The sequence below is a fragment of the Zosterops lateralis genome (genome assembly GCF_965231275.1).
Source record: "Zosterops lateralis genome assembly, chromosome: 4".
NCBI classification, from domain to species: Eukaryota; Metazoa; Chordata; class Aves; order Passeriformes; family Zosteropidae; genus Zosterops; species Zosterops lateralis.
Genome location: NC_139765.1, coordinates 58,651,442 through 58,664,154, shown reverse-complemented (window position 1 = coordinate 58,664,154; position 12,713 = coordinate 58,651,442). Strand labels below are relative to the sequence as shown.

Sequence of the window (12,713 nt, the reverse complement as noted above, 5' to 3'; positions counted from 1 at the left end):
TGTACATGAAGATGTCCTAATGCTGGAGGATCTTGTATTGCCACACTGCCTTTCCATGAGACTGATGAACCAAAATGCAGCACAGTGCTCAGAGGAGTGTATTGTTTGAGTTGCTCCAGAGCCTTGAACAGATACCACCTACACACCGTGTTATGTACGTGGGTTGTGCTTGTTTCTGCCCTTTTTTTTGTGTGCCCAGCTTGGCTTTATAAATTGCAGAGAGGGTGTGAAAACCCAGGCAGGGCAATGGTCAGCTCCGTTAAGCCTCTCCCTTTTGTGTATAACTGGGACAGAGATTTTGGGAGCCCCATGTGGAACCTGTATTTCCCTACTCAGCTTAGTAACACAAAAGCCTTGGAAGAGCCTGCTGCTATTCCTAAGCCAGACGTTGTTTCAACATTTATAGACTGTTTCACTTCTGCCAAAACCAGAGTGAAAACCATTCCTGCTATAATGACAGCATTTTTGCAGCTCTGTTTATTTTAGGTGGCTTTTGCAACACTTCTGGCATTTTTATTCTCTGAAATTTCTGAAAATTCGTAGAGCAGCAGTATTTTTCATTACTTTTAGCTGACCTTTTAATTGTATCTACCAATACAAAGCTTTCCACTCAGTGTTTTGAGAAGGGGGTCTGTCTCAGTAAGCTACATTTTCAGGAAGTGTAATTTAAAATCCTTCCCTAATGAAGGGGAAATGATCCAGGTCTGTGTCTATAACAACATGATAAAGCTCCACTGAAAGCACTAAATGTAAATGGAATTACTAGCTGGTAGTTAGCATAACTATTTTGTACAAACGTTAGCAATGCCATCTTAGCTCTTTCTAACCTCACCCACTCCAAGCAGGACATAACAGGAATGGTGAGAGAGGAGGCTGGAACAGTTTGCACAGAAGAAGAAGACTTTGTCAAATACGTGTTTTGTAAATCAGTCCTCCTCATCATATGAGAGAGAACACTTCATATGAAACTGTTGCTGTTCAGGTGAGGAGGAGAGTACCAGTGAATATTAACTGACAGAGAGGATGATGGCTCAGACTCAGCCTTTCCTCCGCTCCCTCTGGATCGGAGTTGGCTTATTTCCTATCAGCAGAGCTGGAGCCCACGCTGCTCCCCGCCCTGTAGGCGTATGCAAAGAGGCTCAAAAACTGGTCCTCTAAAGCTCTGCTTAGTGTACGTACTGGGGCAGGAGCTCTGTCTTTGGAAGAGTAAAGAGAAGCACAAAGGAATGATGGAAACAAAACAGGGCAAAAAGCGATTGTTTGACTGCCAAACCTGTGTTAAAGTTTTTAAAGGGAAATTGGCATGACTGGTTCTGAATATGACAGGTCACTTATTTGTTATGATATGTGCAGACTTAGCTGGAGAAAGGTGGTATTGAAAATGTGGAGTTTATATTTATCTGTTTCACTTCTCCACTCTACCAAAATGTCGATATAAAACAGGGCAGAGAGGAGGAAAGGATAGGCATTCAAGAGAGATACTTAATCTTTAATGATTCTGTCTGCCTTTTGGCTTTTTATGACACCAATATTCCTATTAAAAAATCTTTTTTGTTATGTTTTCTGTATGAAAGATTCATGCAAACAAGCAAGAGGCCTGACCACAAGGCAAAGCCATTAAACTGACAAATCAAGTTGTTCACAAGCGCTCAGAAAAAAAAAAAAAAAAATTAAAAAAAAATCTTCCATTTCTTCCATACCAGTTGTTGTCCAGCTCTGGAAGACCTATGGAGAACAAGAATGCTGATATCCATTTTGATAAAGGACATTTTTAGGTTCTTCCTTCATAAAATCCTAAGAGTAATCCTCCTAAGCAGTGAGCTTTGGTATTCTCAAGTGAAGTGTGGAAGTCCAAGCATGAAAGACATGTCCTTAAAAGGTGACTTAAAGAAGAAAGGACAGTTAATAAAGTGGAGATGCTAGAGTGATGGCCTAAATAAGCACTTTGCCAAGCATCTGGCATGCAAAGAAGTAGAATATCTCACAATGTCTGGGATCAAAAGTTAATGTTGTATTTGAAATCTTTTGGGTAGATTTATGGTAAGTTCTTTGGCAATCTCCATGGTTCTCATATCACTGATGGAGAAAACATATGCCCCGGAGAAGGAGAGTCATGGATTAGACGAAGAACAGGTAACAAATAATGCACAGTTAAGCTGTATCTAGTTATAGCTATGAATTGTGAACATATCTTCAGAGGAGTATGTAAATTGGAGAGTAACTGTAAGCAGGAAAAAAACAGGTTAGGGAATTCCATTGTGGGTTCTTCCTCCATCACTGCTTGTTGGTCAGACAATGTTCTTTGTTTGTCTTTGCTTTTTCATAAGTGATGGAGCCATTCCATGTCTTTCACAGCACTGCCATTTGCTGCTGGCTTTTAGGGTGAAGACTAAAAGCTCTTCAGTGTCAATGATGACAAAAATAGATCTGTTTTCAGACTCCTGACATTTTGTTAATAGTGTCATATAGTTGGTTTACTTGGGACAAAGTTAACATATTAGCTTTCTGTAGGAACTGGGAGTCTGGTAAGGGCGGAAACTGCCTGCCTGGAGACAACTCCCAGTGTCTGGCTCCATCAGCATGACTGGTGAGATCCAGATTGAAAGTGTGTGGTAGGGATTTAATGTGTTTAGTAACAATTAAATAACATACTTGAATGTTCAAAGAGTTGTAAGGAGATTTACCGTGATTAAAATAGATGTAGAAAGGTTATTTTTGTCCTGTTAAGTAGTGGTGTTTCCCCGTGTAAATATGACGGGGTTGCACACATGCTTTTTGTCATTTCTATTTTTTAACTCAGTTTTCTTGGATTTAAATAAACTGAATTCAGGCAGGTAGAAACAGTGACTGGTGGTTTCTAGCGCCGCTCTGAAAGAAATTTTTGGTCACTTCGTCCCAGAGGGGGATTTTGCAGCATACCTGTAGGCCTAGGGAGAAATGGTATTATATAAACAGCTACGAGGAGGCTCCCTAATCTACCTCCAATCCTGGGATTAAGGGAAACATCCGCTTTGCTGCACAGCAGTTTTGAATTAGAAACCCAACATTCTGCCACGCCTTTCTAGCCTGGTGTATCATCCTTCTTTTCTAAACACTACTCACATTCTGTTTAGTCTCATCAGAATGAAATGCTTGGGTGTTTAACTGCTTTTTATCAGAACATTTCTTACAGGTGAGTATTCTGAGGAGTAAACTGAAATTTTTCATTTGCTGTAGTGGCTGATGCTGTAAGATGATGCAGCAAAACACTGGCTGCTGCTGTCTTTTAGCAGTTATATGGTATCAGATAAGCTTTTTGAAATGTTAAATCTTTCCATTTCAGTTGTCAAATCCTTAGAGTTCAGGTGCAACAGTTCCATTACTCACTTCATAGAGAATAAAATGCTGTAGAAAAACGGAAATGAGTAAGTTTTTTTGGTAACATCAGAGGTACATCACTGATGATGGTCAATTCTCCTAGGGTTTACAGTGCAATAATATGTGTAATAATTACTGTCATTGAAACACCACTCTTGCCGTGTCTTACAGAGTTTTATAGCTCATTTTAAAAGAGCAACAGCATCCAGATATTTTCCTGCTTTTCTACACAAGCTGACTTTGCTAAAGAGCTTCTAAAGCATTTTTTCAGTCACACCTGCTGTCACAACCTAAAGGGTTACCCAGTGTGTAGGTATTTAGAGGTTGTGAATGAGTTCATAGGCTTCTGTAAGACTCAAGGGCATGGAGGTTTTTTGCTCTAAATTTTCTACTTTATTACAGATTGCAACAAAAATCATGGCTAGCAACTATGCCCATGATTTATAACTCAAATATATATATGTGTATATATATATATAAATATATATTGAGCTGTTACAAATTCATGGGAGCAATTAGTAATATGGCAGCAATCAAGTAGATATATACTGTTACAGAGTAGTACAAACTTTTCACTAATAAAGCAAACTTTCCAGTAAAACCACAGAAAATGTAATTATGATGGATTATTTATATTCACATGTACAAATGTTTACATTAATACCAGTATCAGGCTTATTGGACAGATGTTAGAATGGGCCAAACCATCCCAGATGGGAGAGGACAAATCAAACTATCCTGGGTGAGGGTCCAAGATCTCTTGGAAAGTTTGTGTGAAGAATTCATCCTGTTTAGGAAAGGAAAAGTATGTGCAGCATGCAAAGTTCTTGGAGTGAGAAGTTTTGTTTTGGATAAAAATTAGGTATTATCAGAGAGAAACAAGGAAGTGTAGGACACTACAGCTTCAGAGGCCAGTAGATGCTGTTAATTTCTGTATTTCACCCAGAATAGCCAACAGATGTTGTTTTCTGTTCTCTCAGGCCAATTATTATTTTTCTACACTGTTTTCTTTTTCTTGCAGACATAAGAGCCAATGGCAGTTACCAAGTCTTACTTTCTCAGGATGTTTTCCCTGTTTTCAGACTATTTTTCACTTTTCAGATGACAAGTAGCTGTTGTGTTTCCTTGTTTTTGTGCTTATCAGTGGTGTCTCAGGTTTCTATGTACCAGGCTGTGCATTTCAGAGAGGGCAGCTGCACTTCTCCGCAATGCTTATGCTTCCCAGGCCTAGTTCCCAGGCTTGCCAGCATTTTTTCTGTCAGTATGTCAGCAGACACTTTCTTCTTTTAGTAATTTCCCCCCTCTAACCAGGTCACCTTTATGGCTGCTCACTTCACCTGAAGGTCCAGCTAAGAAATGCACTAAGCCTCCAGCAATATTTTAATGTTTCTTGCCCTAGAGAAGATAGTGAGCTGTGATGGATATGCCTGGGAAGGAAATTATGGAAACTGATTATCTGGAAGCTTGAAGCTTGACCTTTTATGTTTTATTCTTTTGTGTGTGTGCAGAGTGGGGAGGATGTTTGAATTTTGGCTGACTGAAGATGAAATCCAAGGAGCCCCTCCATTCTCATCATCAAGGAGGATACTCATCTGTAAAGCTCAGTAGATAGATACCATGGTGCAATGTTCTTATGGATTCTTCTCAGGGGTCTGTGACCTCTGCTCTTTGTAGCCAGCTTCACTCATTCTGCAGGAAATTTGCTTTACAAGTGTAGTTCAACTTGGCCAAATGGTAGATTATTTCAGGGGAGAGAGCAAGGAAGAACTTCCCCCCTGCTTCCCCTCTCTGTGGCTTCTGTTGCTTAGCAGACTTAAGAGTATTTAACTAACTGAACACGAAGGTTTTACAGTGCCAGACCACGCTGCTGCCAAAGTAGCAACAAATACTGCTTTAAGGACTTGATGGGGTGGATTTGAATTGCAGTCATGTATGGGAAAGTGAAATGTGAAGCTATGACAGTCCTTAAGGATTGGATGTTGTCTTTTTTTTTTGGCTTGTTTTCTAGGAGTTTTGTCTCTTTCACTCTGCACCCTTTAACTCTGTCTCTTTCCATAAAGAATATTTGGCACTGCTTGTCCTCTTTGGAGGACAAGAGGTAAAATTTCTGGAGGTTTTGTTTTGGTTTTAGTAGTACAAGTTGTAGTGCAGTCGGAACAACTGGAATTAAGGAGCTGGAAGATCTGACTTTCAAGGATATTGAGGTTAATTTATAATGTGTGTGGTTTTCTTATGTACACAAAATGCATAGTCACTTCCTCTTAATAAAACAAAAAATGCGTAATGAAGATTTTTTTTCCCTTTAATGGTCTTGAGAAGATAACATCTCTGTCAAGCTTTGGGACTTTCTGTGATATCTTCATGATATTGCACAAGCTCCAGTGCATTTGAAGTGCAACAGATGTTCCCCCTCAGCTGTGTGCAGACTCTTGTTCTGGAACAAGGCAAGCCCTTGAAAGTAGGGTAAACTAATTATAAATGTAGTTTTCTTTGAATTTAAAATTCTTTGTGGATACGTAATTAGGGACAGCTTCATGTAGAAGTCTGCCCTTATGCCTGTACTTTCCATTTATTTACAGGAGAGAGAATACCTGCTGCAACAGTGGCATTTCCCTACCCTGCCCTTGGGGATTCTCAGTTTTAGTTGCTGGAGGATAACGTGGTTTCTGTGCTCCAGCTCTTCTTCCGAGGGTCATCTCTCAGTGGGGAGATGGATAACAGCATTCCTTTCTCTTTGGTGGAGTTCAGTCTGTAGCCTCACAGTGGAAGCCATGGTGTCGTCTCCTTGATTCATGTGTCTTCTTCCCACCTCTCCTAATTCTATGCTCTAAAGCTCTCACTTGCTGCAGGAGTACAGACAATATCCCACCAGCAGATGAAGTGATGGGACACACTGCACCAGGGCTTCCTGCAGGGCAGGGAGAGTGCATCAGTTCCTCTGGACATCTGCACTACAACTTCAGGCCTTCTCAGGGAGCATATTGATGGCAGTCAGAGAAGCTGAGATACCAAATTCTCTCATTATCAGAGATTTAGAAGATAGTATGCGAAAAGAAACAAAAGAGATTGTGTAACAACCCTCTGGAGTGTATAACATAGTATTCTAGTCTTGTACAACAGTGTAAAAAGCCTGAACTCTCCTGTGTTTGTCATGATAGTGGAAGTAGCAAGTAGTTTCTGTTCGGGTTTGTTGTGAACTTGAAATACACCTGCTGTTCTACTATTGATTGTTGTGATTGAGCTTAAAAACCATCCTAGGGGAAAAAATGTAGAGTAAATTTTGGTAAAAAAAACAACTAAACCCTGATATTTCCAATCTTATTTTTCCCATGTCTCATATATGCCTGTCTGGGAAAAGTTGCCAGTACTAATGACCTCATTTTAGCTCAAGAGTAAAATAAAGTTGTGAGCAAGGACACTGCCAGTGACAAAAAGCAAGGCTAATTAGCCACAAAAAAGCCTTATGCATTCTTGATACTAACTTGTGAAAAACATTGTGAGAGTGTGTATGTCTTTGTATAAGTAAATATGCGAATATATTTATCTATGTAATTATTACATGGAAGTTATTAGGGCACACAATAACCTTGGAAAAGTGTAAAAAATTTAACTTCATTTCTTGTTTCAAACCCCTTCCTTAAAATTGTAAGGTGCTGAGGCTCATAGAGGGACATCTGACTTGGTGCCAGAAACTGACGGACATGGGTTTATATGGCATCATCTAACTTCTTTTGAGTTCATGGTTTTGTGTTTTCCCACCCACAGACATGAGGGAAGAAAATAGACACTTTTTTTTGTTATGACCACTGGATTTAGCAATAGACGGCCTTTCCTGCTGATTATTTCTTTGGGGAATGAAGAGTATGTTGTTTTCAAGTTAAGATAGCTTTTACCAAGGGCTTACTTTGCATCTTGAAAAGAAGGCTTTAGAGTTGTTTTCCTCCTTGCTTAACAATTGTAATGAAACATTTTGTACTTGATACAGCTGTGTGCTTTTTATGAAGTCTGTCTAGCCCTTGAATACTTGTTTTTTTTCTGGTGAACATATTGGTATAGCACAGCTAAAACTATCCCTCGCACCTAATCTGTCATAATTAGACTTTAAATTTCTTATAGAAATATTTCAGGGTAACTAAATCTTTATCTTCTTCTTTAATTAACAGAGGAGGAGCTCAGGAAGCTGAGAGAAGAAACAAACGCTGAAACGTTAAGGCAGGAGCTAGAAAAGGAACGACAGAGGAGATTAGAACTAGAACAAAGAGTCAATGAAGTACTTAAAGCAAGGTAAGAGAAACATCTTCACTGTAAAGCTGAAAGCCACTTGAGATCTCTGGCTGTCTCTGGGAAGTGCTGCTAAAAGCATATGTTTCCAACCTAGGTGCCCTTAAAATGAATTAGTAGTTCACAGAGAGAGCAGCTGTCTATGTTGTCCTGTAAAACTACCTAATTAACATCCATGTATGTATAACTTAATTGGCCATTCATGCTGCTGTAGCTACAGAAGTGCCATGACATTTTCTAGTTGAGATATTCTTCATTTTACCTCTTCTGATGCCCTCCCTCTGCGATCTTTCCTGCCTGGAGCTACTGAATGCCCGAGCCTCTGCCATGCTATTACATATGCTTATCCTTCTCAAAACTTGTGTCTTCTCCAGACTGCCCAATCCTTGTTACTCCTATTCTAGCAACAGCAAGGATGTCCCAGTGCCACAGCAAAGCCCTGAATGTATGTGAGTAACGAATTTGAGCCTTCCTTGCCACTGCAATGACAGATGGAAGCACCTCCCGATGTCCCTAGGTCCTTTCAGCCTTGAGGATATGCATCTTGATGATGACAAAGCATCACATTTGATGTTTCTCTCCTTGGGTGCATAGATCCTAAGACCATAGCAGTTGCGTGGGGGCCTGGTTGTTCTAGACCACTTGTGTACATAGCTGCCTGTTTAATCTTCCCCAGCAGCAGCTGAGATTACTCAGCTGAGCAGCAACATCTCTGGCTCATCACCAAGTGCTGTCATCAGGAGATAGTGCAGGCTGAGTTGGTGATCACATGCTGAGCACTGCCACTTACTTAGAGGTGACAAGCAAGAGCAAACCAGCAAAATGTTTTGCTTGGATATGCAGTTTCCCAGTGCCATGTGAACTCTTCCCAGCCTCCTGCTTCATTCTGTACTCATTCTGTAAAAATATCTTCCTGCTCAGGCCAGTCTACATCCACTGGTGGCAATGGAAGCAGGAGCTATTTATAGGAAACATGTGGGCCTAGTTGCTTTGGGTAGGTCGACTTCCTGCTCCTGTGGAATCATAGAATTATTTATGGAAATAAAGTTTGGAAAAGACTTTCAAGATCATCAAGTCCAACCGTTAACCCAGCACTGCCATGGCCACCACTAAACCATGCAGTCCAGAGCCTCATCTACATGTCTCTTAAATACCTCCAGGGATGACGACTCAACTACTTCCTTGGTAGCCTGGTCCAGTGCTTGAGAACCCTTTTGGTGAAGGAATTTTTCCTAATACCAAATATAAAAATCCCCAGTGCAACTTGAGGTAATCTCTTCTTGTCCTATAGCTTATTATTTGGGAGAAGAGGCTGACCCCCCACCTGTCTACAGCCTCCTTCCAGGCAGTTGTAGACAACAATGAGAACTCCCCTGAGCTTCCTTTTCTCCAGCCTAAACAGCCCCTGTTCCGTCAAGCACTCATTGTGCTCATCCACAAATCTTTTATTTGCTGGTGTCAGAAGGTACATTGCTGTCTTTCACTTCAGTCTGTTTGCAGACCTGTTATCCATGGATTTATTTAACGCTATGAAGTACTGGAGCTATCTTCCACTGGAACCAATAGAGACAATACATTACAGAAGTCCCCTCAATTCTAGAGAATCATTTTATTTGCTTTCCTTTTTAAAAGATTTTATATTGGTTTGAAGAAGTGCCCCATAGTTACAGAATTGTAAGATTTGGTGAACAACTGTTCAGAATTTGGTTTTTTTGACGTCCTTAATATGAGTCCTTTCTTCTCTTACATTCTCTCCAGACTAAAGAGTTCCAGCTTTTCCACTGTCTCTTTAAGAGTACTCCATCCCTTTCATCAGTTCAGTTGCCATTCAACTGTTTTAAGACTTTTGAACAGTATTCAGAGTGGTGGTGCACCAAGGCTTTAGATAAATGATAGATTACACCTTCCTTATTCTCAGTACCTACTTACAGTGGGATTTTTTTAGGTGATATTTCACAGTGATGGTTTTCCAAAGTCACTGGTTCTGTGCAAGGTTGACCTGTGCTGCCAAGTCAGCTTAGAAGGGGCTCTGGAAGGTCCTTGTGGAAGAGTCTGGTTCCCAAACCAGCACCACAACTGTGCAGTGGGAAGATGGCCCAGACTGCTCTGATGTGGACTTTTTTTGAGTGACGTTTTAGAGCTGGGATGTGAGAGTGCATTTTTATTTCCTGTACTGGTTGGTCTGACTGCATATCTAGACTGTATTGCCTGTTAGAATGGAGAGTTGAAGAGGAGAAACTTGGGCGCGTTGCAGTCTGAGAGTATCTGTTAGCGCAGTATCAGCTGTGCAGAGCAGTGAGCATTGATTGATTCCTGCTGTTGGTAGGTGAAACTGATGCCTAAGGAAAGGATACTTTCTTGCCTGTGACTTGCTGCCTTGAAGTTGCTTGAGACGCAAATTCCAAGTGCTTGTTGTTAGTGCTGTCACAGGCCTTTGGCTCTGTCCCGGGACAGCTGTGCCTGGAGTCCAGGCCATGCACAGAGCAGAAGGGGGAAGGACAATCTCACTGCTGAGAGTCCTGGAGGAGGATGAGGAGCTGGCTTCTGCAGGAAGGTACTCATCATCTTGCTCTGTTTCAAAACAATAAGGCTGACTCAGTCTCATCTGGCCCACTGCAGCTTATGAGTACAAGTTTTACAGAGAAAATAGATGGAAGGTCTTTGTTTATCAATATTTGTGTCAACATCTGTGCCTTGTTGGATTGTGGGCAACAGCAAGTTGCAGGAGTGATATTGCTAAATTAAGGTAGGGATGTCATGGCTCCCTGAGTGCCATTTAGATATCCTAAGGATTACGTTAGTCCTGTCAGCTTGGGTATTCCACTTAGGGATTACATTCAGCCAATTATCCTCTCTACCCAAGTGTTTCTCTAACTAGTCTTACTACTATGTCAACTTTTTGTGACAGGCAGGATGTGTAAGGTGACAACAAAATAAGACTTGGAAAATTTTTCAGTTTCTACCCAGGAGGAGAAAAATTCAGTTGTCCATGATTTTTCCTTAACTTGTGCCTCATTGTTTGAGATTCTTTACTGCTTACAATATTTTGTACTTCATTGTGGACATTTAAAAATACTTTCATTAGGACTGTAGGTGAAACGTTGGCTTACATAGCCAAATATGTAATAGGCCATATTTATGCCTGATGGAAAATTAATTTTATTAAGCAGAGTAACTGCAGAAAGTTCTATCTGCTTATGTCAAATTCACCCTGCTTCTAAGGTACTTGTTTGCAGGTTTAAAATAGATATTCATGTATCCCCTGATTGCAGTGGGAGAGATTTGTGGTACTTAGTTGAAGGCTAGGGTTCCTTTTGCTTGCTGAAGTAAACTGCTAGTGAGAACCAAACTATGCTGTGGTATAAAAAAGAAATTATTTTAAAAGTTGCAGTATTCAAAAGTATTTGTGAGGCAAGTCAATACATGTAACAATATAAAACATGTTGAAAAATGTTTGGCAAGGAGAGAACAAGGTCAAAATCTAATTTTTTTTTTTTTTCTAGTGAAGAGCATGAGCTTCCTTCATTGAGGTCCCAGTTGTGCACAGGGAAGAGGGTGGAGTGGGAGAAGAGGATTTTTGGTGCCCTTCTTTGTCATGGTGTTTATTGTTTGTATATCTGATTATTCAGAAATATAGTGGCCTCAGCTGAAGTTTTCCACAGATACAGTTCAGAACATCCCAACATTTGGAATGGCAGCTGAAGCTTATGACATTTTGCAAGCAGAATAATGCATAAATAATCTGGTATAGTTTGTGTGAGCTGTTAGTGCCATATTTTGCAAATTGTGAGCTATAATCACACAGAAAAGAAAAATAACAAAAAGTTTTGCAACAACACTTACCAGCAGCTTGTGATTTATGCAGCACACCTTGTTATTAGTATCATTGTGAACTATTTTTACAAGGACCAAATAGACAATGCTTCTGCATAAGTCACTGTTCCTTCATTGTGGATGAAAATAGCAAGGGCTTCTGAAATGTTTGGTGTATTTTAATGGGAAGGAAATAGAAAATGTAAACATTTAACTTGTTTTTTTAGCAGCTCTTCAGGGTAAGAAGCCATGTATACCTGAAAGATAGTTTTTAAACTAGGTTAAAAAAATACCTGCGTATTTTTGTATGTATGAGGTTGGAATGTGCTTTTGCTGGCAGTATGCAGATATTCAGGTTGCTTTGGCTAGTAGGAAAGGTGTTAACAGCCTTGAATGTCTTCTGCAACAGTGGTTGAAAAAGTGGTGCTGGATTACTTGTGAACTTGGTGTTGGCCTCTGGGAAAATTGCTTTGAATATGTGTGAGAACATCATGGCAGTGACTGCACCTGTTGTGTTCAGCAGCTCAGGTCTGCATCCATTTTTTTAGGGGAGTCTGTTGGTTCACACACATCTCAACTTGCAGCTGTATTCAAGGCCTAATGCTCACAAACAAAAAAATGTTTAAGGGAAATTGCCTTCAGTGTCAAGGTTCCCTTAACTTTTGTGTTACAATTGCAGCTAAATAAATAACACTTGGGTACTATTCCATGGAGCAACACTGAGTGGACACTGCATCAGTGTGCTAGTTGTTTCTGAGTGGTATGTGTGTCTTGGTCATGAACAGCTCTAATATTCATTAATATTGATGCTTCCCAAATCTCAGTATATTAAAAAAAAGAGAGAAACAGAAAAAGGCAAGTTTGTGTTTGCCTCCTCTACTGTCTGAGGTTGCAGACAGCCTGTGCTTTAAATGGCTGCAATCTCTAGTTGCATGAAGATGACCTAGCTTCATGTCTGGGGATGTGTTGGTGTTACCCGTTATACCCTTTTTCTGGGTGAAAAGTGTGGTCCAAGAGGAATTAATGCAGCTTGTTTTCTTAGGTTCAGGCTGCAGTTAGGAAGTCCACATAGGAACACAGTGTTGTTCTGGGGACCATTTATGTTTTTCAGCCTTTTAAATCAACTCTGGCATGAAGAGTGGTTCAGAAACTTGGAAAGATAATTTCTTCCCTCCGTCAGTGGTCTTGATGAACTGGATTGTTCAACATGACCTGTTTTTGGAATTGAAGTTCCCAGTAGGTGTGCAAACCCAAACAATGAA

General features: G+C 40.3%; 1 protein-coding gene across 5 annotated transcripts in view; it reads left to right on the top strand.

Moving 5' to 3' along the window:
• GRAMD4 (GRAM domain containing 4) overlaps positions 1-12,713 on the top strand; it is a 72,300-nt gene that overhangs the window by 37,774 nt on the left and 21,813 nt on the right. For all 5 annotated transcript variants that reach the window (XM_083859539.1, XM_083859538.1, XM_083859542.1 and 2 more), the window contains exon 4: positions 7,521-7,641. In XM_083859539.1, the coding sequence (XP_083715665.1) occupies positions 7,521-7,641 (121 nt within the window). The remainder of the gene's footprint in view (positions 1-7,520; positions 7,642-12,713) is intronic.